This window comes from Xenopus laevis, chromosome 3L (genome assembly GCF_017654675.1).
Source record: "Xenopus laevis strain J_2021 chromosome 3L, Xenopus_laevis_v10.1, whole genome shotgun sequence".
Classification (NCBI taxonomy): domain Eukaryota; kingdom Metazoa; phylum Chordata; class Amphibia; order Anura; family Pipidae; genus Xenopus; species Xenopus laevis.
The window spans coordinates 144204646-144230135 of record NC_054375.1 but is presented as its reverse complement, the minus strand read 5'-3'; the positions used below and the strand labels follow the sequence as shown (position 1 = coordinate 144230135).

The 25490-nt window shown below is 39.7% G+C and overlaps 1 protein-coding gene and 1 non-coding gene across 2 annotated transcripts in view; both read left to right on the top strand.

Annotated features, from left to right (window-relative positions):
* The window catches only part of LOC108710357 (adhesion G protein-coupled receptor E1), a 41550-nt gene extending 19851 nt beyond the window's left edge, over positions 1-21699 (top strand). Inside the window, exons 9-23 of the mRNA XM_041587190.1 lie at positions 1326-1466; positions 2993-3133; positions 7260-7324; positions 11141-11218; positions 12372-12540; positions 14158-14259; positions 14365-14552; positions 15328-15492; positions 15620-15814; positions 16357-16592; positions 17027-17087; positions 18539-18630; positions 18842-19010; positions 21279-21377; positions 21458-21699. Coding sequence (XP_041443124.1) covers positions 1326-1466; positions 2993-3133; positions 7260-7324; positions 11141-11218; positions 12372-12540; positions 14158-14259; positions 14365-14552; positions 15328-15492; positions 15620-15814; positions 16357-16592; positions 17027-17087; positions 18539-18630; positions 18842-19010; positions 21279-21377; positions 21458-21556 — 2000 coding nt within the window. The 3' untranslated portion in view covers positions 21557-21699. The remainder of the gene's footprint in view (positions 1-1325; positions 1467-2992; positions 3134-7259; positions 7325-11140; positions 11219-12371; positions 12541-14157; positions 14260-14364; positions 14553-15327; positions 15493-15619; positions 15815-16356; positions 16593-17026; positions 17088-18538; positions 18631-18841; positions 19011-21278; positions 21378-21457) is intronic.
* A 3390-nt stretch (positions 21700-25089) lies between these two features.
* On the top strand, positions 25090-25161 carry trnaq-uug. The gene has a single exon. It is a non-coding gene; the product is annotated as a tRNA-Gln (tRNA).
* The last annotated feature ends 329 nt before the right edge of the window (positions 25162-25490 follow it).

Genomic DNA, 25490 nt, shown 5'->3' with positions numbered 1-25490 from the left:
GCCGCACCTCGCGGGTTGCTATTTAAAGGCAAAAGATGGGTCAGAGGGGGGAAATGATGATGCAGCAGACCCCATACAAAGCCTACATCAGGAGTGCCCATACTTTACTAATGTGGGATCTACTTTTAGTGTCCCATTAAGATCTACATCAATAAAAGTATTGTTATCATTCTGTTCCATGGAAAATCTTATGGAAAATATTACTTAAATATTGATGTATGAGATGTATGAGAAAATGTATATGAATGAAAAGCATGAAACAGGAGGGTGGTTTTGACAAGCTGTTTATTGACATCTTGTCTTGACATCTACTGATCACCAGCTAAAGGTCTACTGGTAGATCCCGATCTTCCCTTTGGGCACCCCTGGCCTACACAATTATAGACAATGAAGAAGGAGGGGAATTGTGAGGGTGCGGTGTCATCTAAGAAGTGCATAATGGAAAGTAAAAGTAATTAGGTGGTGGCACCTCTGTGCCTGAAACAGAAATTTGCTCTCTGGTAGATTCACTGGAAGTCCAACTACAATAGTCCATTTATCACTTGCCACCAGGCCCGGACTGGCAATCTGTGGGTTCTGGCAAATGCCAGAGGGACTGCTATAAGGTGCCATAGAAAGTCAGTATTTAGTGGGCTGGTGGGGGGCTGTTGGGCCTCTGTGTACCTTAATTCTCAGTCCGGACCTGCTTGCCACCCACCTACTTTTTCCCAATGCCTCAGGACTTCTCCTGCGAAATTCCTTCCAGCTAAGAGCAAAGCCAATTTGGGCCATTGTACCCTGGTCAACGTAGCAATTCCCCCTATATGAGTCAGCACTTCTGGTGTTTCCATGTTTCTCCCCACACTGGAAACTAGAAATGGATGCGGCCACCCCTGTAACCTCTTTATATACCCCCACACTAACCTTTTCTACCCTTTCCTAGGAATTCCTATTAACCCTATAATCCCTGCCTACCTAGTCTGATCAAAGCCACCCTACCTTTAACCCTTCAGCGTTCAGGGATCAACATTCATATATTCGTGCCAGGCTGGATACAACTATCAAGGACATTTCAATCTTGCTTCCTCTCTTCCTTATATTTTTTTATTAATAATCTTTCTGTCCTGCACAGAATACACTGATCAATCTCCCCTGCAATACTAATATTTGTCTGTTAGTTGACACTTTTTGTGAAAAAGTTTTAATTTCTGGTGTCAGTAAGTATAATGCAGAGGTATGGACAATTATATAACATCAGACATAATCATTTGTATAATGCAGATGTACATATATTGCAAACTGTAGACTGGCAAATTATATAAATTCAAATTTTGTATCCTTTTTAGACATAGATGAATGCAGAGCAGAAGACGAACGCTGTGGGAATAACAGTAATTGTACTAATACTTTTGGCTCATTCATTTGCTCCTGCCAGTCTGGATACAGGGACGTCTTTCAAGGAGGATCCACCCAAATACAATGTGAAGGTGAGTGATTCCTGCTTAAACTGTTTTCACGCAGTGGCGTAACTAGATGTTGCTGGGCCCCACAGCAAATTAATTTTAGGGCCCCCAACATATCCAGTGTTTGTCCTGTTTTACCAATATATGTTCAAATTGCTCATCAATGAGAGCCTCATGGGGCCCCCTGTACCTCCTGGGCCCCCCTGCAGCCGCAGGGTCTGCTTCCTCTGTAGTTACGCCCCTGTTTTCACGTATTTTCTCCCCGTATGCTGGTAGGGGACCTGTTATCCAGAGTGCTCGGGACCTGAGGTTTTTTGGATAACAGGTCTTTCTGTAATACCTTAATTCTACTAGAAAATCATGTAAACGTGAAATAAACCCAATAGGCTGGTTTTGCTTCCAATAAGGATTAATTATATCTTAGTTGGGAACAAGCTACTGTTTTATTATTACAGAGAAAAAGAAAATCATCTTTAAAAATAAGTATTCTTTGGATAAAATGGAGTCTACAGGAGACGGCCTTTCCGTAATCGAAGCTTTCTGGATAATGATCCCATATCTGTACTTTCTGCCAAGTGCAGAATACAATGATTAGCCTCCTGTTTTAATGTTTGATACTAATGAAATACAGTATGCAAAAAAATAAACCCACAAAATATACAGTATAGGAAAATGAATAAAAGGAAGAGTAAGCATACAGGTAAGGGATCCATTATCTGGAAATAGACTCCATAGACTCCATTTTATCCAAATTATCCAAATGTGTAAAAATAATTTCCTTTTTCTCTGTAATAAAAAAACCAGTACCTTGTACTTGATCCAAACTAAGATAAAAATAGGCAAAACCAGCCTATTGGGTTTATCTAATATTTAAATAATTTCTAATAGATTTAAGGCCATATTTATCAAGGGTCGAATTTCGAATTGAAAAAACTTCGAAATTTGAATTTAAAAGACCAAACGAAATTAAGTTGAAGTTTTTTTGGTCGAATAGGTCAGTTTTTGATCAAATAGGTCCGTATTTGAATTAATAGCGCAATCGATTGAATTCGATTTGTCGTTTTTCCCAAAAAAAACCTTTGATTTTCAACAAATTGACTCCAAATGTGTTCTAGGAGGTCCCACATTGGCTAAAACATCAAATCGGCTGGTTTTAGATGGCAAATGGTCGAAGTCTAATTTTTAACGAAACAGTACATGATAAATTTTGATATTTGAATTTTCAAATTTTTTTCAAATTCTAATCGAATTTGGACGATTCCCTAGTCGAAGTACACAAAAAATAGCTCGAAATTCAATTTTTTTTTCATTTGAAAATTCACCTCGACCTTTGATAAATCTGCCCCTTAAGGTATGAAGATCTAAATTACAAAAAGATCCATTATGTGGAAAATCCCAGGTCCCGAGCATTCTGGATAACAGGTCCCATATCAGTGTCAAGTCTATAATTTCAGTGATTTCATTAGTTCTGTAGTTAAAGTGTAGTGAAACAATAAAACTTGGTGGTAAATGTTCATTTGTAAATGGTGTTAAATCTGTGTCTATTATAGATATAGATGAATGCAATGAGCAGTCCAAACCCTGCGGGACTAATAGTATTTGTAACAATACCGTTGGCTCGTTCATGTGCTTCTGCCAAGCTGGATACAAGGACATCTCTGGCATTGGATCATCCCATACACAGTGCAGAGGTATGTGACTCCTCTTTGTCCTTCTCTTCTTCTCCTTCCATATACCTTTTCTCTGCTCTGCTTTTGGAGGAGCCTTTGGAAAGTACCTAGGGAGATTTTATTGATGTGACATTTAATCATATATTGGAAAAGAGAAGTTGCTTAACTGGACAACAAGGGGCACATTTCAAGTGTCTGGACATTCAGGGCCGCTTCTGCCATGAGGCAAGGTGAAACCCTTGCCTCAGGTGGCAGCGAGCAGCCAGTTACAAGGGGCGGCAAAAAGCCGCCTCTTGTAACTTTAAGAGCCAAACTTCCGGGTTTTAACCCGGAAATTTGGCTCCGCTAGTGCAAAGAGCGCTATTGCGCTCAATGCACTAGCGATACTGCCCCCTAAAACCCGCTCCGACGCTAATTTTTAAGCGCGGAGCGGGAGAGGAGGGGGGCGGCATCTGGGCTGCTGCCTCAGGCGGCAGCAGCCCCAGAATCGGCGCTGTGGACATTTGTTCCTGAACAGATGACGTTAAATATTAAAAACCAATAAATGATATCAAAATATACCATCAAATAAGGGTGATTAACTAGCCTATGAAAATGATTTAGAGTTTGATCCGTAAACAAAAATGCTAATGATGTTTTGATCAAGATTTAAAGAAATATATGTCATAAAGAGAAGGGCAGAATCTTTGTCCTGTGTGATTGCTGTATTGATAATCTGCAGTTTGGTGCACCTTGCCAATAAACCTTATCTCCTGAGTTTGAACATGACCTGGGTGTCCAGATGTGGTGATTCCCAAGGGAATATAAATCCAAACTTCTCAATGAGAATCTAATCACTAGTAGGGATGCACCGAATCCACTTTTTTGGAATTCGGCCGAACCCCCGAATCCCGGTTCGGGATTCGGCCACGATCCGGCCTTTTTCAGCAGGATTCGGATTTGGCCGAATCCTTTTGCCCGGCTGAACCGAAACCAAATCCTAATTTGCATATACAAATTAGGGGCAGGAGGGAAATCGCGTGACTTTTTGTCACAAAACAAGGAAGTAAAAAAGTTTTCCCCTTCCCACCCCTAATTTGCATATGCAAATTAGGATTTGGTTCGGTATTCAGCCGAATCTTTCACGAAGGATTCGGGGGTTCGGCCGAATCCAAAATAGTGGATTCGGTGCATCCCTAGACAAAATATATTTTACTTTTTTTGTTCTGAACTTTCTCTGTTATAAAATCTTGATGAAGTTTTGAGCCTTTGAGTAAGACACAGCAATAAATTTATCACCACACACACATTCCTGAGCCTTAGTCCTTAGTACATTAGCAGTGTGCTATGTCCCTGTAAGAGAGAAAAAAAATCAGATTATTCATTTTCAAAGAGATTACAGAGGTAAAGCAAATGTTAAAGTACTCAATAATACAGTGGTGTTGCCTTGAAGAGATATTGGCTAAATCACAACTGTTATGTTATATTTTGCTTTGGTGGTCAGGGATTAAAAAGAAGAGACCATTGGTGTTCAGTGGAAACTTACCTTTAAAATTTGGCAGGCAGTCTTCTTCCTTCTACTGTGCGGCTTCTTCTTCTGCTCGGCAGGCTTCGGCTCCCATTTGGCGGCTTTGGCTCCCATTCAGTGGCTTTGGCTCCCATTCGGTGGCTACACCTCAGCTACCATTGAATGGCTTTGCTTCAGCTATCATTTGGTTCCCTTTGTGGTTCCTGGCTTCCCCAGCCCATTAACAAAAATAGAGCAGCCCACTAGGCATTTGCCCAATGGACAGATGGCCAGTCCAGGGTCTCATGGGAGAATTTGGGTAACAAGCATTTTCTTGTTACCTAGCTATTATTCTGTGGATTGGCTGTTGGGAGGAAAAGGAAGGAAGGTGATATCACTCCAACTTGCATTAAAGCAGTAAAGAGAGACTGAAGTTTATCAGAGCACAACTCACATGGCTGAGGACACGAGGGAAGCCTAGAACATGTCTAGCCTCAAATCAAATTTCAATGTAGGATTCTGCTGGCACAACACTATTAACTGATGCATTTTGTAAAAAAAAAACAAACCATGTATTCTTGTGGCTGAATCCCTTTAATTGTATCTGCAAGAAGTATAAAACCTGCCAAGTGGAAATCGAAAGATCATATTAATATAAATGACTAGTATAATGTGACAGAGGAGCTAAGATCCATGGAGGTGATTATTGCAGTAAAAATAAATAAATAAATAAGTAAATAAATAAAAAAAATATATATATATATATATAAAGAAAAATGGGCCTGGTGCACACAGAACACTGGTCACTGCTCAGGTGCTGGAACAAAGAATTTGTACAATCAATAAAGAAAGAAGTCCGCACTCATGGGTCTTGTGTTGAAAAACAAGGCTCCTTCCTGAGGACGGCACGCGTTTAGGAGCCGAAACGTCGAATAAACACTAACAAGTTTCTTGCTTTTCAACACAAGACCCATGAGTGCAGACTTCTTTCTTTATATATATATATATAGTCAATTTTGGTGAGTGCACTCTTACCGGATTTCTTGGATGGTGGGTGCGTTGGTCAAGTTTTTGCATATATAGTAATAAATGGACCCGCATTCCAAATGCATATCCAACGTTTCGGTCCACGCTGGGACCTTGAGAAACGTTGGATATGCATTTGTGAACAAAGCACATTACTTTTCTTCACTAAGAACATTGGAGTGCGGGTCCATTTATTACTATATATATATATATATATATATATATATATATATATATATATATATATATATATATATATATATATATATATATATATATATATATATACAATATCAAAACAGGGGGTTGTGGGAGCACTCTAAAGGCTTTAAAGTATATATATAAGTATAATAAATGCTATTGCATATGTACCCAAATAGGGGTTATTTTGTTACAAAGTTATGATCATAAAATTGATAAGCCACCATACCACGTCAAGGTAAACCCCGAATGGCGGTCCCTAACCTGTTTTATTTTTTATGTGCATTTTAGCATTACCTGTAATCAATGTCCGTTGAACGCTGTTTTTTCACTGAGGGCTAAATCCTCCCCAGCCAGCAATCAGGCTTTTAAAGGAGAGATATTCCCAAAACAAACGCCCAATTTTAAAAGCATAGGATCACCACTAGTTTAAAGGGGGGGTATGGGGTGCTACAACCACTGAAGCTATGCCACAGCTTCCGGCTAAATATACAATATCAAAACAGGGGGGTTGTGGGAGCACTCTAAAGGCTTTAAAGTATATATATATATATATATATATATATATATATATATATATATATATATATATATATATATATATATATATATATATATATATATAAGTATAATAAATGCTATTGCATATGTACCCAAATAGGGGTTATTTTGTTACAAAGTTATGATCATAAAATTGATAAGCCACCATACCACGTCAAGGTAAACCCCTAATGGATCTTTACGTAATTTGAATCTTCATACCTTAAGTCTACTAGAAAATCATGTAAACACAAAATAAAACCAATAGGCTGGTTTTGCTTCCAATAAGAATTAATTATATCTTAGTTGGGATCAAGTACAAGCTACTGTTTTATTATTACACAGAAAAAGGAAATCATTTTTAAAAATTTGGATTATTTGATATATATAATGTAGTCTATGGGAGACAGCCATTCCATAATTCAGAGGTTTCTGGATAACGGGTTTCCGGATAACGTATCCCATACCTGTACTGATAAAATATAAGTAGTGTATAGATATTCTGATACATCATAATTAAGATCTTTTCTTTAATCTCTTCTGGATTTGTGTGTTTATGTTATTACAATGTCATCATTTGATCTGAGCCTTATCCCTTGTTTCTCTTCTGTACCCCATTTATGCTTGAAAAAAATGATTTGCAAAAACATTTTTGCTTTTTTATCTGTAATAATAAGACACTACCTGGTATTTTATGGCATAAAGCGTGAGTCCACCAAAAAAAATGAAGCATTTACTTAATGCTGTCCAGAAACCCTAGGTGACAAACGTTCTGGATAATGGATCCCATATTTAGTAGAGATGCACAAAAACACCAAATCAGCTACAATTTTATCCGACACCAGTCATAATAATCCCGTACATGAGATTGATTTTCTTTTCTTTTTTTCACAGCATTTAAAAGCCTATGTGAGACTTTGCAAGATCAAAACAATACTCAGAATTATTGTGATCAAAGGGTGAGTAACTGCGATCAAATAGTTTACATTTGTAAAGTTAAAAAGGAAAATGTTTGTTTTCTCTGCACCACAATAATAATGTTCAGAATGTCTATGTTAAGTTACAACAGTTAACTGGCAACCTAAGACACACTCAGGTAACAGAGAGATATAAATTGCTGATGTGTAAACTTGCAGCTTTTTGTGAAATTTTGCCAAAATGTGTTGGAGTCAATGGGAAAGGGAAATTTTATTGGCTTTAAGGGGTTTTTAGTAGTGATGAACGAATGTATGGTTTTCCGCCGAAAAATTCGCGAATTTCCAGTGAAATTCGCGAAACGTCTCGTTTTGACGTCGGCATCCGTTTTTTACCCCGGCGTCAATTTTTTTTGGCGCCGGCGAATTTTCGCTACGGTTTTGCAAATTTATTCGCCGGCGGCGAATCGCGGGAATTTGCCGCAATTTCGCACCTGGCAAATAAATTTGCCCATCGCTAGTTTTTAGTACTGCAATAGCATATACATTGCTGATCTCTGTTAGAGAAGCTCCTTTCCACAACTGTTGGAATAAATAGGAATAAAGGCTTCCATGTTACTACTACGTTCCTTTAAACATGGCACCTGAACCGCACCTTAGACAGACATGGGGAGGGCTGGGGAAGACTCCCATTCTGTTTCTTGATGTGAAATACAAAGTTTATTGAAAGTAGGTACATGTCCTTAAGCTATGTATACAGCTAATGATTCTTTTAATTCAAGACACATTGATAATAAATTCTAAAACCTGACTTTTTGCAGATTTCTTCTTCCCTACAGCCTTTTAAATATGTCAGACAGATGCCCTAACTGGCACTTAAAGTGATAGTTCACCTCTAAATTAACTTTTAGTATGGGCAATTTCTAAGCAACATTTCAATTGGCCTTCATTATTTATTTATTTTTTTATAGTTTACCTCGGCTTATACTCGAGTCAATGTGCAGAATCACCCAAATGGCACTCATGAAATGTCCTCCTGTGGCCCGCATTACATTGTTGCTGCTGTAAATGGGCATGCGCTGATAGCCTCTCCTACTTGACCTCTCCAATGAGTTTGCAAAATACGGGCCGCCGATGTGTAATTGTTCTCTTAACTAGCCACATTTGCTCCCCACTAAACAGCAGATTTGTTAGATATTTGCATTATCAATATCACTGAATACACTGGCAGTTTTTTTTCTGTTGAGGGGATTTGGTTGCCTTTTATCATTATGATATGGTCCACAAGACCACTAACCTAACATTCACTATTGTATTGCTATTCATTGCTTTGCTTTCCATTTGTATAATGCATGCAATGACAGCTTTTGGCTTGTGCTTTGAATGGCCAGCTCGCACACACTCTGACTAAAGTGGACAAACATGAACTAAAGTGGACAAACTGGAATGCACCCTAGGCTTATACTCGAGTCAATAAGGTTTCCCAGTTTTTGTAGGTAAAATTAGGTACCTCGGCTTATACTTGGGTCTGCTTATACTCGAGTATATACGGTAATTTATATAGTGCAATTCAAGTTTATTTTGTACAATTAACATGATAGAAAAGGATTAGGAACGAAAGGTGACAGGTCCCCTTTACCTGGACGTCAGTTACTGCTACATGCCGTGGAAGGGGGAATGGGATGGAAGTTCCACAGTTTGAGAACCACCGCTCAGGATCATGGTAGCATGACAGGTCACAGGATTTTAATAACCATTTAGAAAGTAGGAGATCAAGGTCTTAATCTGTTCGACAGCCTCACCGTGGGATCTGGCAGTTTATTAGCTGTGGGGTCATCCTTCCAAGTGATTCAAGATGCTGTATATTAAGAAAATAAACATTTATAAGATGCTTTCTTTGTGATTTTAAAAATGACACAGGACTGAGAATGGTCATTTTTTGCAAAAGTAAATTTTACTTTATGTAACTTACATCATCAGGTTCATAAAAATGCTAGGAAAGGACATAACCAGAAGCAATATGCCCCAAAGTCCTCTTCCATTCGTCCCAAACTTTGGGAAGAGCTGATTAGAACACAACTAAAACGCAATATTCTTGGTTTGTCTTCTCTTCTCAACCAAGACACCAACAGCTCATAGGTCTGCCTTCTCTTCTGTTCGGGCAAGGCCAGACGTGGCGTTTTTGCAGCATTTTTACGTTGCGTTTTTAAAAAAGAACAGCCATGCGTAAATACGCATAAACTGCACTACCACTGAAATGAATGGAAAACACCGTGCAGGGATCAGGAACCTTGGCTCTCCAGCTGTTAAGGAACTACAAGTCCCACAATGCAATGAAGGAGCCTTTTGAAGGAGTCTAAAGGCACATGCATTGTGGGACTTGTAGTTCCTTAACAGCTGGAGAGCCAAGGTTCCTGATCCCTGCATGGCAATTCACACAGGGCGCTTGCAAGCTGAAATCCGCCACAGGACGCCAGTATAGGCGTTTTTTTAGCAGAAATGCCAATACGTCAAGAAACTACCAAATCAATCTGCACTTTTGAAACCACACTTTACGTAAATATGCAGCGTATTTTAAATATGTCGTTCAAATTCAATGAGAACAATGAGAAGTGCATGTTGGGAAAAGAATCCTACGTGCTGAAAAACGCATGTTGACGGTCGAATGTGGTTTCAGTAGTGTATTTACACCTGGTTGTTCTTTTTTAAAAACGCAACATAAAAACGCTGCAAAAAAGCCACATCTGGCCTTGCCCTTAAAGGGCATGTAAAGTCTAAAATAGAATAAGGCTAGAAATGCTGTATTTTGTATACTAAATATAAACATGAACTTACTGCACCACAATCTTAATCAAACAAATGATTTATGCTTTCAAAGTTGGCTACAGGGGGTCACCATCTTGTAACTTTGTTAAACATCTTTGCAAGACTAAGACTGTGCACATGCTCAGTGTGGTCTGGGCTGCTTAGGGATCGTCATAAACAAAGCTGCTTGAGTTCTGCATGGCTGGGAAGTAAGGTGGGACTCCCCCTGCTGTTCATAAGTATGATTGTTTTCCAGTTAGGGACCATCTGACAATTCCTATCCACAGCAGTTACTGAAGGGAAAATTTCACTACATACAGTCAGGTTTCTTATAAAAACGGCACACATTTTTTAACTAAAGTATTTTGGAGATAGGTTTCTTTTTCATTAAAGAAAGTAAAAATTGGATTTTATTTTTTTGCCTTTACATGCCCTTTAATTCCACTTTTGTTTCTCGCTCATGAAAATGAAAATATGAAAGGATGGGGTGAGTTGAATCTAAATCTTGACAAGAATGGGAGGGATGTTGAGACACAAAATCCTCAACCTGTAGTATCCTACTACACTCCAGTTTCTTTAACAGTAATTCTAAAACTTCAACACAATTGTCAATGAGTCATAAAATAGGAATACTTTACTTACCAAGGTGCAGTTACTAATAGTTCCTTGAACTGGTATTAGACTGATCAAAATAAATCCTAATTGTTTTATATGGGTAACTGCAGTTGAACACCTACTTTTGTTTTTGAGCCCCACTGAATTATTTTATTCTGCCAAAATGAAGTTATTCTTCCTCCAATAAGATATACTGGGATTTTACAACAGGTAAATTAGTCATATTCTGACTCAGGAGGATATTATTTATAAAGTACTTTTAGTGAGGGGAAAAAATAATCTCAATGGATTTCATTGTTTCTATCTCATCTGAGGTTTATAAATAGGTAAATCTGGCAAAATAATTGCATATTTAATATTTTTATATTTTATATTTTTATATTGTCTTATTCAGTGCAATATATGTGACATGGGGACCATATCTCCTTACATACATTTCAGGAACCCGGTTGCTTTCTTCAGAGATCCACTTTTCACCTTCTGGAATCTTTTTGTCAAAATACCAAACATGGCATGGAGGTAAAAAGTGTGTTTGGGAAATTTGGTTTGGAAAAAGATTTTTAAAGGGATACTGTCATGGGAAAGCATGTTTTTTTTTTTTTTTTTTCAAAACGCATCAGTTAATAGTGCTGCCCCAGCAGAATTCTGCACTGAAATCTGTTTTTCAAAAGAGCTAATTGATTTTTTTATATTTAATTTTGAAATCTGATATAGGGCTATACATATTGTCAGTTTCCCAGCTGCCCCCAGTCATGTTACTTGTGCTCTGATAAACTTCAGTCACTCTTTACTGCTGTACTGCAAGTTGAAGGGATATCAACCCCCTCCCTTTCCCCTCAGCAGCCTAACAACAGAACAATGGGAAGGTAACCAAGTAAAAGCTCCCTGGTAGATATAAGAACAGCACTCAATAGTAGAAATACATGTCCCCCATTCAGTTACATTGAGTATAGGGTTGCCACCCGGCCGGTATTTTACCGGCCTAGCCGGTAAAATACCTGCCAAGGCCAGGGCCGGTATTACAAATTTACCGGCAATGTAACTGCCGGTAAATTTGTAATACAATCAAAAGGAGCCCTCGGCCTGCCCCCAATCCCCTGCAACTTACCTTTTCTTTTGCCTCTTCTAGCGTCCGTGGCGTAGCCCCGCCCCTTTTGATGCCCGTCCCGCCCCTTCTGGCATCACATCCCGCCCCTTTGAGGCCCCGCCCCCCAGCAGCCGGTAATTTTTTTTATAAAAGGTGGCAACCCTAATTGAGTAGGAGAACAATAGTCTGCCAGAAAGCAGTTCCATAGTGCAGCACTGGTTCTTTCTGAAAGCACATGGCCAGCCAAAATGACGTGATGGGATGGTGCCTACACACCAATATTACAACTAAAAAAATACACTTCTTAGGTTAGGAATGAAATTTTATATTGTGAATAGAGTGAATAATTTGCAGTGTAAACAGTGTAATTTAGGAATAAAAACGACACCATAAAAATAATGACAGAATCCCTTTAAGACGGTATTATTATATTTTTTATCAGTTATCAGTGGAATTTACATTCTCATGTGCTCCTAAATATGCACACTGTGGACAACAGTTGTTAGTTTCTTTGATCAGGCTATCTTTTTTTTTTTATTATTCTCCATCTCTGTTGTAACTGCCCTCCTCTCTATCTATTTGCAGGACATTTTAAATGTTACTTCCCAGATCCTCAAAAACCCTTCTTGGTCAAATCTCAGCTCTTCTGAAGTCAGTACTGTTGTAAATGGGCTCCTAGAGACTGTGGAATCATCTCTATTGGAATCATTTTCTAAAAATCCCAGCAATCTGAACTTCAGCACCCCTCAGATAGGTAATGACAGGCTTTATAATATCTTGATGTTTTGGGGAATCCCCTACTGGTATAATTCCCTCTATTTTCTTTAAGTATTGGTACTTGTAACCTGGATACCTGGGGTGGATATGTTCCCTATTGGGTGGTGAAAAATTCCTGTTATTGTTTAATACTCTGACTGGATGGCCAGGTCTTTTCCTTTTTGGCTTCTACCTGCTAATGATATATGCTGGAGAGCCAGGGACAGCAAGGCCCCAGAAATGAAGATGTGCCCTAAAGGAACAATCCATTTAATGTAAGTCAGGGAGCAGACACACCATGAATGAGGTATGTAGATAGTGGTTGGTAAGCTCCTGTTATAGTACTCCTGTTTATGTTGCTCCCTAACCCGTTGGATGTTGCTCCCAGTGGTCTCAAAGCTGGTGCCTATTTTTGAATTCCAGGCTTGGAGGCAAGTTTTGGTTGCATAAAAACCAGATGTACTGCCAACCAGAACATCCTGTAGGCTGCCAGTCCACTTAGCGACTACCAATCGCCAAATACAACCCTTATTTGGCACCACCCAGGAAAATTGTTCATGCTTGTGTTGCTCACCAACTCTTTTTACATCTGAATGTTGCTGATGGGTGAAAAGGGTTGCTGACCCCTGCTCTAGGAGATAGACAGGTTGAGCTAGAAATAACAGTCCTGAGCTCCAGTGTAGGAGAATAGATTAGATGTATCTCTCCCAGGAGATACTGTATGTTAATGTAGGGATCATATTGGGAAGTAGGCCTGGACTGGCAACCAGTGACAGTGACAGTGAAAAAGCCAGAGGGACTGCTGTAAGATGCCATAGAAGTCACTATTTTTGGGCTAGTGGGGGGGCTGTTTGGGCATCTGTGTTCTTTTTTTGAATCCCAGTCTGGGAGGATCAGGTTAGAGGATTTCCCTGGTGGTTCAACTGTGGGTGATCCAGGATGGCAGAGAGGTGAACCTGGATCCTGCCAAGTCTGTCCTCAGAAGGGAGTGCATTTGTGTGATATGCTCTACAATTGTATACTGCTGTGATCATTTTACAACTGCATGGTACCCCATGAGTGCTTTATTTGTGTGCTATATAAACATCTGTTATTGGTTCAAGAACTCCTGGCATCAAGCAATTATATTTGTGCACCTGAGATGTATAGTTCTGCAACACTTCTCTCTTTCTCCACACGTGTATGTGAGGGTCCAGCTGAGAATGAGAGTCTAATGTGCTCTACACTAGTTAGCTGGTAACTAGTCCTGGGTGGGCAATGAGAAGATAGTTTACAGCATTTTGTTACAGGCTTGCACCCATAGCCACAAGTGAATCAATTGGTAGTGGCGTTATTATTGACACACCGTCATTTACACCAGTGACAAATGTAGGAAGAAAGATGCACTGCAACTTGCAACTGTCAAAATGGATGCTTACTTGCGCCCATATTGGTGCATTGGGTGCGACATTGCTACTGACCATATGCCTGCTATTACCCTAGAATACTGGGGTAAAAGAATTTAGTGATCAGATTCTGAAATTTGGACTTTCCACTTTGTACAGCATTTATAAATTACAAAAAAAAAAACATTTTAAAGGCAAATTTATTGTTTGATACTATTTCCTTTCCCCAGATGTTGCTACCAAGGTGACCCAAGAAAACTGTTCTTTCCTAACCATAAATGTGGGACTCAACAGCATGAATGTGCCGTGTAATCTCCTGCCTGAACCTGAAGGTCAGAGGAATTAAACAAATCTGGTCTGATTTATATTTTATATTTTATAGGCCAAATGATATTTTAAAGCTTCAAAGAGTTAATTACATTTCTCCTTTTTTCCAGATGGATCTGTCTTCATTTCATACAAGGACCTCAACTCCAGATTAAGTGGGAATTTCCTCAAGCGACCAGAGGATCCTGGAGAAACCCACACTGCGGTGGTGAATTCACAAGTTGTGACTGGAAGTACCACAAGCCAAAAGAGGACAAACCTAAAACCCCCAGTCACCTTCTATCTGAATAATCTGCAGGTCAGTTGAAGAAATGCGCAAGTCCTTCAATGAGAATTCTATAGTGAAAAATGCTTGTCAAAATAACCACAAACAGAAACTTAGAATAATCTCAGCAGTTGACACTACACAGCATCCACATACCCTTGCCCACTGGTGCAAAGTTCTGCCATTTATTACTTATAACTTGTCAAATTTCCAGTCATTTTGTCCTCGTTCTTTCTTTCTCTTTAAAGGAGAACTAAAACCCCCCCATAGTGATAAGTCCCCACTGCCCCCCTCCCTGCCTCCCCCTGCACAGTCTTACACATGAATTCTGTCCCCTTTAGAAAAAGCGACCGAACATGCAGAGTGAGTGCAGCGGAGCTCACGGACTCCATCTTCTTCTCCTCGGTAATCTTTGTGAAGTGAGCAGTGTATTGGCGCATGCGCAGTTGGAGCAATTTTCCAGTAGCGACAACTGCACATGCGCCGAAAGAGACGGAAATTGTTGAAGGGGAGGAATCTCCAGTACACTCTGCAGTCGCTTTTTCTAGAGGGGACAGAATTCAGGGGTAAGACTGTGCAGGGGGGAGACAGGGAGGGGGCCAGTGGGCACTATGGAGGGTTTAGTTCTCCTTTAAAGTCTTCTGGCACCACATATCCTCAATGACAGTTCATTAATGATATGATACTTTAGTTTTGACTAAAATCATATTTCTGTGTCATTGGGGTTGTTGTAGAAATTCTGTGTTAATGTGAAATGTACCAAGTTGCCGCCCTGTAAAAAAAAATATTGCTCTGTTTTTTCTTTGAGGCCACAGCCCCCTACCATATATCCTTGTGTGTATTCTGGGATCCTGAGCTGATTGGATGGTCACAGAGAGGCTGTAGCATCATATTCTCCAATGTTTCCCACACCCTGTGCTCCTGTGATCATCTCTCCACCTTTGCTGTCATCATGGCTCCCTGTGATATAAAGGTGACAGCACTTTGTAGCTTGGCAGACCTGACAGGGGACTGAAGCCAGATAATCGCATCTTTCCACAATAAAGGAGTGAATACAAATGTTTTATTTAATATTCTTCATTGTTGTATCTCATAAACAGGAAGATCGTGGGCTTCTCGTGGTCTCCCACATTGGCCTCAGTGTATCCCTTCTCTGCCTGTTTTTGTCTCTTCTCACGTTTCTCATGTGCCGTTCCCTGAGGAGCGCTCACACCTCCATGTTGATATCATTATGTGGATGCCTCTTTTTGGGCCAGCTGATCATCTTGTTTGGCCTACATCAAACCAAGTACATAGTAAGTCATTAAACCTCAATCTTTCATGAAAAGATACCATGCTTATAAAAAAGTAACGCAATACTTGAAAATGATTGCAACTGTGGATGCACATTTCTCAAATAAGCTGCAACTTCTTTAGAGTGGGGATCATGTCACATTTGAGTCAATATATTGCTCCTGTTATTGTGTACTACTAGGACAGGTCTGTCACCCAGGGGCCCTATGCTTTCTTACTGCATGAGGAAGGGTATACTGTGACACTGTTATAGGAACAATAAGTGGGCCAAGTCCAGAAGAAATAAGCTCTGTTATGGGTGTACTGTGGTAGCTATGGCTTTGACTGTCCAGGCAAGCTCGCAACAGTGCCTATCTGTGACCTCTTCTATTTTCATCCCAAACATTACATTTCTCATGTGTTGTATTATTTCCCCACACTGCTTCATGCAATAGAGTATACAAAGTCAGTCGTGGCTTCTGTGGTGCATTCAATACATTGTTGGTTTCTCTTTCTATGTATCTAATCACCAAATGTCTTCATTTACACTGGCTTTATCTCATAGATACTCTGCTCTATCATTGCTGGTTGTCTCCATTACATTCTCCTCTGTGCTTTCTGCTGGATGACTCTGGAGAGTGTTCTCCTCTTCCTCACTGTGAGAAACCTGAATGCAATGAACTACTTGACATCCCAACGCTCTCACTTCCCAACTGCCTGTCTCATTGCATTTGGGGTCCCTGCAGTTATAGTCACCATCTCGGCAGCAGTTCATTCTGATGGATATGGCACTGAGAAAAGGTAAATTTTTAGCTAAAAATAGTAGCTTTATGATCTAATATACTGTCACTCTTAATATTCTACAATTATATGTTAATCTAATTTAGCCTTATTAAAAAAATCACAGTGTAACCAATAGTATGTTGTTAGAGGAACTTACTATTATCAACCAAAATAAACACAAAGGTTTTATCTGTAGTCCAAGGGAACACCAAGAAGTCGAGAATGTCAAGAACGTCAATTATTTCAGGAGGCCCTTGAGAGTCTTGTATTTTTAAAACCCAATGAAGGGATACAAAATCATGTTTTATTGACTTAAACCATCTATTTTGTAATTCTTATGTTTTTCATACCTATATAAAGTCATAATAAGAAAGGACGGCTATGTATGTAAAGTAAAATTTAGGTGTTCATGTGTGTTATTTACACTTAAATCTCTCTTTGGTTCCGTGCAGCTGTTGGCTCCGTCCAAGTGTTATTTGGACTTTCCTTGGTCCAGTTTGTTGCTTTATCACTGTAAGTACTTAATGTCTGATCATTTACTACAATATCTGAGTTTTAGGTTCTCTCTCTACCATTTCACACTAGTCACAATGTCTTGCAATAAGTTAAATGTTCTAAATATTATTTAAAATAAGTGGGGGTGCCAAATGTTAGGCACAACCCCTTGGATGGAGTAATTCTCCTCCTAGGTCAAAGGATGACCCCAAGTTATTCCTAGTTTAGTCTCAAGATGCAGTGTGTTATAATAACTAATAACTAAGCACGTGTGCTCAGGATCCATTTTGCCAGTCCCCTTACTTGAGCAGGCAGGAAAGGTGCAGTGGAACCTAGACAGGTCAGGTCTAGTAAGGATAGGCTACTCACTTTAATAGATCACTCTAAGAGAGATAAATAGTTAGGGCTATTTAGCCAAGCAGCACAGGCACCACCGAGGTGTGTTGAGTGGGACCAGGATCAGGGGCACTGCGCCAATGAGTTGAAAATCTCATGCAAAAATGCCACTCCTGAGCTGAATTTTCAGTTTTCAGAAATTCATCTCTTCTAGTGAACAGAGCATAATTGCACTCTCTGTGCTAGCATCCTTGACCAGCCTGGATCCCCTCTGGTGCCAATATGGTGAACACAGGGGGTATGCTGAAAGCAGCAAGCTGGCTCAAGCAGCAGAGGGGCCAGGATCACCCCTAACCAGGATCCCAGGTACTAATTGCTCATAAGTAGGGACTAAGTCTTGAACCAGGGTTTAGGGAGACACCCCGGAAATCCACTTAGGGTAAAGGCTGAAAGTTGGGAGTACCCCCTGTCTACACTGTGCATTCTCTCTCTCTTACCCTCCGGGATATATATTAATTGTTGAACTTTGAATATATGCCTCGCCACATAAATTTTCCTTGTTCCTATTTTATGGTTAAGTTATAAGAACTCAATTTGAAAATATAAAAAACAGACCAGGAACAGGCAGTACTTTAGTCTGCAAACACCCTTTATTGGTGTATTTTCACTCACGACATGTTTCGGGAGCCAGTCCCTTTTTCAAGACTTGAAAAAGGGACTGGCTCCCGAAACATGTCGTGAGTGAAAATACACCAATAAAGGGTGTTTGCAGACTAAAGTACTGCCTGTTCCTGGTCTGTTTCTTATATTTTCAAATTGAATGCTTATCACATGATGAATGGTGTGTGTTGAAACAACAGGTCTACACGTATCTGATTTCGTTCGCTCATCTTGTTCTGAATATTAAGTTATAAGAACCACTGGCACCCATTCTTGGGAAATACTAAAGGTTACAGTTGCACTACGTCCTGCCTCCACACAGTTGTGGGGGGGCCCTCCCTGAGTGTCTTCAGTCTCATCTAGGCTGATTTAGTTAAAGTTCACAGCTGAGGAGTAAAAGGTGCCACTCCATTTTGCTATAGCCATACAGTAGATTTCTCTCCTGTTAAGCAGCTGTCTCTTTTACCATTCAGATAAATACCACACTTCTGATTTTGACATTTTGGCTACTCCGAGTAAAGCTGGCATCGATTAACACAAATGTCTCCAGTCTTAGGAACACCCGGTGAGTATTCGAGTACTAAATACACAAGTTTGAGTGGAAAAAACACTTATTATGACATTTCTCATCTCTAAGAATGGTTTGTTGTCTTCTGTTATATTATTTGATAAACAATTTGCGTATATTGTATATATTTATCTTATATATTTTCTCAGTTGTCAATGTGTTACTGATATAAAGCTGACAATCCAGGATTATTTTCTTCTCACTACAGGTTGTTGACCTTCAAGGCCCTGGCTCAGCTCTTTATACTTGGATCTACTTGGGTCCTTGGCTTCTTCCAGTGTGGAACTTGGGCCATTGTGGCATCGTATCTGTTCACCATCTGCAACAGCCTTCAGGGCGCATTCATCTTCCTTGTGCACTGCCTGCTCAATCGCCAGGTCACTAAATTCTTTTTCACTCATTGTAACTCAGGCCCAAGATTAAATAGATGTTGATACATACTGCAATTTGGGTTTGACCTGAATGGTGATGGACATATTGGTCACTAAGTGGCAGGGGACAGTTATCTGCATTCTGTTTGCGGGATTTGCAAAGGATATGCAGCTAAGAAAGTATCTTGGATAAGATATCTCTTTGGATAGTATTAGTGTAAAATAATATTTCCCCAGTGTTCATCTAATAATACGATTTTATTTACAGTATAATTTGCACATCTTATTCATACATATGGGAATTTAGACATACAGAATCTTACAGTTTGTCACATCATTGTAGAAAGAATATGGGCATTTAAAGGAGTAGGACAGTCATTTTAACTTGGGGGCGCCAAAAGTTAGGAACCTCAAGTTGTTGTATTTATTTATTTGCCACCCTGGGCCGGTGCACCTATCAGCAGAAAAGTGCACTGGCCAGAGTTCTGCCAACGAGCACCATGGAACCATCTTCGCTTCTTTCTTAAAATTTCCCGGGGGAAGACGCATACGCAGTTGAATGAAACAACTTTTTTGTTAAATTATGGCTTTTTACTCTTCTGCACATGCACAGAAGAAAGAAGAAACAGAAAGACATTCACTCTGTGCTGGTCACTGGGCTGGTGGAATTTTCTGCTGATAGAGCGGCCTGGGGTGTCAGGTAAATAAATACAATCATCTGGGGTGCATAACTTTTGGCACCCCCAAGAAAAAATACTTTCCTTCTCCTTTAAGCTTTTGTAAAGAGAATATATTATGAAACAGGGGTCCAAATGCAGAGGGGCTGGTCCAGCTTGAAAATTATTTAGAGAGCATTTGGAACAAATGCTTATTTGCTGGCCTAGAAGTTCCTGGAAACCCAGTCCGGAATGCCATCTTTTCCTGGCATTAATATTGTTGGAATCAAAAATCATATATCTTTATTTGGGTCTGACCAAATATTTGGCCAGAGGGTTGTTGGCGGTAAAGTGTTTATAAACATTTCTAGAGAGTAGAAATATACAGTATCTCAATTAAAATGTATAATGGTTTTATATTTGGTGTGAATACACCTTTAATTTACATAAGGCAATTTAAATTTGCAACAAAAAGGCTGGTTTCAGGCTCAGTTTGGGATCTGTGTCAACATCGCTACTTTTTCCAGTAGCTGAACTGAACTGGTTTTGATCTGGCAGGTTTAGAAATTAAATTGGCCTATGACATAAGACTTGATAGGGCTCCTTTACAATCAGTTTACAATGCAAAAAAAACAACAGGCACAAATATCTTGGCTTTTTCCTATAAAGCACGTTGTTTTCTTGTCATTGAAGTTTTTTGTGGTGAAAAACAACTTGTGGTCCATGGTGGATTAATATACAGGCTACCCTAGGCTATAGACTAGGGGCTCAGTGTGATCAAGGGCCCTGTTACTGCTTGTGGCTCTTGAATGAGCCCTTGTGTCTATGGCTGCTACATGTTAAGGAAGCTCTTCACTTAAAGGAGAACTAACCCCTAACAATTAATATGGTTAAAATGCCATATTTTATATACTGAACTTATTGCACCAGCCTAAAGTTTGAGCTTGTCAATAGCAGCAATGATCCAGGACTTCAAACTTGTCACAGGGGGTCACCATCTTGGAAAGTGTCTGTGACACTCACATGCTCAGTGGGCTCTGATTGGCTGTTGAGAAGCTAAGCTTAGGGCTCCTCACTAATTATCCAGCAGAAAATGAGCTTCCCTGGCTGTAATATAAGCTGATGCTACAGGTTTGCTGATTATTAAATTCTGATGCTAATTGCACTGGTTTCTGTGCTGCCATGTAGTAATTATCTGTATTAATTACTAATCAGCCTTATATTGTGACATTTCTATTCTATGTGTACTGTATATTGTGAGTGGCTCCCTAAGCTCAGTAAGTGACAGCAGCACAGAGCATGTGCAGTGAATCAGCAGAAAAGAAGATGAGGAGCTACTGGGGCATCTTTGGAGACACAGATCTTTACTGCTAAAGGGCTATGGTTGCCTTGGGCTGGTACAGAAGCACAAAACATAATGTACAGCATTTCTACCTACTTCTTTAGTTGAGCTTTAGTTCTCCTTTAATAACCGCTTAAGGCTTCCTTGTGACCCAGCATGCTGTGCTTTGTGTTGCAATTTTTTGTATTTTTCAGCAATGAGTTTATCTTCTACACCAAATGGTTTCATTCCTTAAAACTTCTGTAAATGTCAAAATTACTTTCTCTTTGCATGTAGGTAAGGGAGGAATATCGCAAAGTTTTCCGTCGGCTACATATTAAGAAGCCAGAGTCAGAGACTGTATCAGGCAGTACTATTCCTATGATTTTAATATCAGTAAGTCCTGATCCTTCCCCTTATATTCATTGCTCTCAGTGCTGCTTCTCTGCTCATCTCATCTTCATATCTCTCTGCAGGCAACAGCACCCGAGGTACAGAAACCAGATATTGTCCTAGATCATCAGTCTGAAGTGAAGAAGAAAATACAAATGTACGAATCAATGAATTGTAGCTGATTGGCTGCTCAACTTACTCAGCACAACCTACATAAATATTTTCCACAAACGTTTACCTATTAATAAATGTACTATTCATATACTGCACATCCTTTGCTTTGTCAGCTAGTTGTGCTTCCTGATTCATATTGAAGAAAGAATTATCAGCAAATTGTTATGACACAAAAACATTCCTAGAAGATGAATTCAGTCATTTCCAGAATTCCAAACATCCCCTAGAAATAATAAAAAAAAAATAATCATATTTTAAAGGGGTGGTTCACCTTTAAAAGAACAATAACACCAAAAAATTAAAGTGTTTTAAAGTAATGAAAATATCATGTAGTGTTAGCCTGCACTGGTAAAACAAGATGTATTTGCTTCAGAAACACTACTATAGTTTATATAAACAAGCTGCTGTGTAGCCTTGGGGGCAGCCATTCAAGCACAGGATACACAGTAGATAACAGATACGTTCTGAAGAATCCCATTGTATACTTCAGAGTTTATATGTTATCAACTGTGTATCCTGTGCCTTTTCTCCTTTTTCAGATTTGAATGGCTGCCCCCATGGCTACACAGCAGCTTGTTTATATAAACTATAGTAGTACTTATCTGTTATCTACTGTGTATCCTGTGATTGAATGGCTGCCCCCATGGCTACACAGCAGCTTGTTTATATAAACTATAGTAGTACTTATCTATTATCTACTGTGTATCCTGTGCTTGAATGGCTGCCTCCATGGCTACACAGCAGCTTGTTTATATAAACTATAGTAGTACTTATCTGTTATCTACTGTGTATCCCGTGCTTGAATGGCTGCCCCCATGGCTACACAGCAGCTTGTTTATATAAACTATAGTAGTACTTATCTGTTATCTACTGTGTATCCTGTGCTTGAATGGCTGCCCCCATGGCTACACAGCAGCTGGTTTATATAAACTATAGTAGTACTTATCTGTTATCTACTGTGTATCCTGTGCTTGAATGGCTGCCCCCATATGACTTTTCAATTATATGCCGTCTTCTTCTGACTGGTTCCAGCTTTCAAATGGGGGTCACTGACACCATGAAAAAAAATAAATGCTCTGCAAGGCTACAAATGTGTTTTTATTCTAATTTTTATTACAGGCCTCTCCTATTCATATTCCAGTCTCTTATTCAATGCACAGTTGCTAGAGTAATTTTGACCCTAGCAACCAGATTTCTGAAATTGCAATTGCAAAAATGAATGGAAAATTTCACTGCATACTGTCAGGTTTCTTCAGTACACATTTTTTAATTGAAGTATATTGGAGATAGGTTTCTTTTTCATTAAAGAAAGTAAAAATGGGATTTTATTTTTTTTTGCCTTTACATGCCCTTCCTGGGTTTCCTAAATTCCTAATTTGCTGATTCCTGACTCTCTGCTAGACCCTGATTATGATTCTTGCTGCCTGCCTTATTGAACTCTTCCTGAACTTGACTATGCTTATGCCTTCTGTCCGGTAGGCTGAGACTAAAAGCTTCTGAATCGATATTTTCTCCAAGGAATTCCATCTGTTGAGTTGGAATCAGGATATTCTTCTCTTGGTTTATTATCCATCCCATTTTTTGTAGGTAGGAGATTACTTTCTTCAGATGGACAGACAGGATTTTTTTTGACAGGGCTTTGATGAGGATATTGTTATGAAAATATCTGTATTCCTTAAAATCTCAAGTTCGCCACTATTGGAGCCAGCATTTTTGTGAAGTCTCTTGAAAGTGCTCTGTATTTATAATGTTTGTTTAAAATCTTGAATTTAAGGGTAAGGGCACACAGGCAGATTTGGAGAAATCAGGCACCCCAATGCTTCTTGGGGGCGACAATCTCCCCAAACTGCCTTCCCCTACCTTCCCACCAGCTATAATGAAAAATCACCAGCGGGATGGCACTCGTGGTGCTTAATTTTCCGAAGTCGCCCCAAGTTGCCTCACGGGGAAAACTTCGGGCGACTTCGGAAAACGAAGTGCCATCCTGGTGTCATTTTTTATTACAGCAGGCGGGAAGGAAGGAGAAGGCAGTTTGGGGAGATTGTCGCCCCGAAGAAGAGGCCCGTGTGTCCTTACCCTAAAGAATTGTCTGTAATTCCTACATGCGGAAGACTCACACCTTCATTGTCTTTTATCTGGTTTCTGATATGAAGGGCTGCCTCGGTCTCCATTGTCTAGAGAAGGGCCTCCCAGGTTTGTATTGTTTGTTTTCTCAAAACAAATTCCTGGGATTTCTGGGAATATTTTTCTTTTCCCTTCTTTCGGATGATTTATCCGCCGAGACATTAGATATAATTTGGTCTAGTTCTGGTCCAAAGAGAAGACTTCCTTTATATGAAAGGGAACACAAATTGTGTTTGGACTGAGAGTCAGCATTCCAATGCTTAAGCCATTCTTCTGTTATTGCGGATGAAATTACCTCATGAACAGTAAACAGTTGATTCTTTTTGTTGTTGATTTAAACATTTTATCTTGTTTATTTGAAGGCTCTTCTTTATCTTCCAAATACAAAGTTTTTCTGATTGCCTTAATGAGAGGCTCAATCGTTTCTATTTTGAAAGATGAATTCCATATCTTCAGAGTCATTTTTGGAAATTTCTCCCACTGATTCGGATGAATCCAGGTTGATAGATGGAGTAGTTATTCTTGGACTATCCCTTTCTTTGTTCACAGTCACAGTCTCTGTGAGTCTTGGAAGGATTTAAGGCAGGGGTCCCCAGGCTTTCTTTCTGCTTCCTTCAATAGGAAAACTTCTGCCAAAACAAAGCATATCATTTCAGCATTTTCCAGCCTGGCAGCCAAACATTTTAAACATTTACTTTGCACCTGGGTTCCATCGTGCTTCATTTCCTACTGCTCAGCGCCATCTTGAAAGAGGAGGATACCAGAGACTTACTGCGCATGTGCCAAATTATGGTATTGCGGTTCACTGTGCCAATGGCAAGAAAGGCATGGTTTCTTACATACAAAGGCACATCGCCCAACATATGAATAACAGGAGTATATTAATCAGTTTGCTTCCCAATTTGCGTAGATTTACCAAAGGCATGTACGAACCCCAAATAAAAATAATGCATATACATTTTCTTGGCTGCCAACTCAGCTTCTGCAAACAAAGCCCGTCCTCCCAGCCTATGTATTATGTGTCATAAGGCCTAATGTATTCCTAACAAAACTAACTCTGTGTCAGATTAAGACTCGTTCACAGGGTCCCTGTTCCCCAATTTTCACTAGAAGGGTTACCCCTCAAGGGCAGAGCTCTTAACTGGATCTTGCTGAATGTCACCAGGCTCCCCAGACACATCCACGCAAGTCAGAAGATGGAAGTTAAAGAGGAAGTACCACCCCTTTCCAAACAATATATTAAAGTGTGATAGGAAGTTGTCACTAACTTGTGGGCCAATAACAAAGATACCTAAATATGAATATATTTAGAAACAAAGGCATTATTTTTGAAAACTGCGACCCTAAATGCACCTTATTACAGGGTCTAAGAGGCAGCACTAGGTTCCCCCCCCCCCCCCAAATGGCTCCCGAATAAGGTTCCATGGTGTAATGGTTAGCACTCTGGACTTTGAATCCAGCGATCCGAGTTCAAATCTCGGTGGAATCTGCTCTTTGAGACCTGCCATTAACGCGATGCAAATTTAAAGTGACAATAGACATAACAATTACGATCGTTCTTGGAAAAGATCGCACAATGGCAGATGTTTGGGTGCCTTCAAAGGCACCCGATCAAAATTTTCTGTCCAGCCCGATCGACGAGCCAACTAATATCCAAGTCTTCTGCCGATATCGGTCGGCTCTTTTTCCACCATACACACACCGAATTTCAAACGAAAATTTGTTTTGTACGATATTATCTGTGCGTCTATGGCCACCTTAAGTTTCAAAACAAGGCCGAGAGTGACTTTAGGACAGCCCGTTAGCGCATTCCGCACT